We start from the raw sequence: 218 nt of genomic DNA on the forward strand, positions 1-218 counted from the left end.
CAGCAAGACCTGCTGCCTCAATCCCTCTTTCTCCTGCAGCAGCAGCAGATGCAGCAGATGCAGCAGCAGATGCAGCAGCAGCAGGAGCAGCAGCAGCAGCAGCAAAGGAGACAGATGATGTCTCCTTTGGTAGCCTAAGAGGATCTTTCTTAGATAAGTCTGTAACCACCACAAACACCCCCTCAGCCTTTACTGTCTCCGATCCCTTTGCCCCCTGG

At 54.1% G+C, this 218-nt stretch overlaps 1 protein-coding gene across 1 annotated transcript in view; it reads left to right on the top strand.

The window, feature by feature from the left end:
- Positions 1-48: 48 nt before the first annotated feature.
- The window catches only part of EMH_0003520 (uncharacterized protein), a gene marked incomplete at both ends in the record, with an annotated part of 1063 nt that continues 893 nt past the window's right edge, over positions 49-218 (top strand). Inside the window, one exon of the mRNA XM_013496396.1 lies at positions 49-129. Within this exon, the coding sequence (XP_013351850.1) occupies positions 49-129 (81 nt within the window). The remainder of the gene's footprint in view (positions 130-218) is intronic.

Source organism: Eimeria mitis, genomic scaffold (assembly GCF_000499745.2).
Source record: "Eimeria mitis Houghton genomic scaffold, Emh_scaff208, whole genome shotgun sequence".
Classification (NCBI taxonomy): Eukaryota; Apicomplexa; class Conoidasida; order Eucoccidiorida; family Eimeriidae; genus Eimeria; species Eimeria mitis.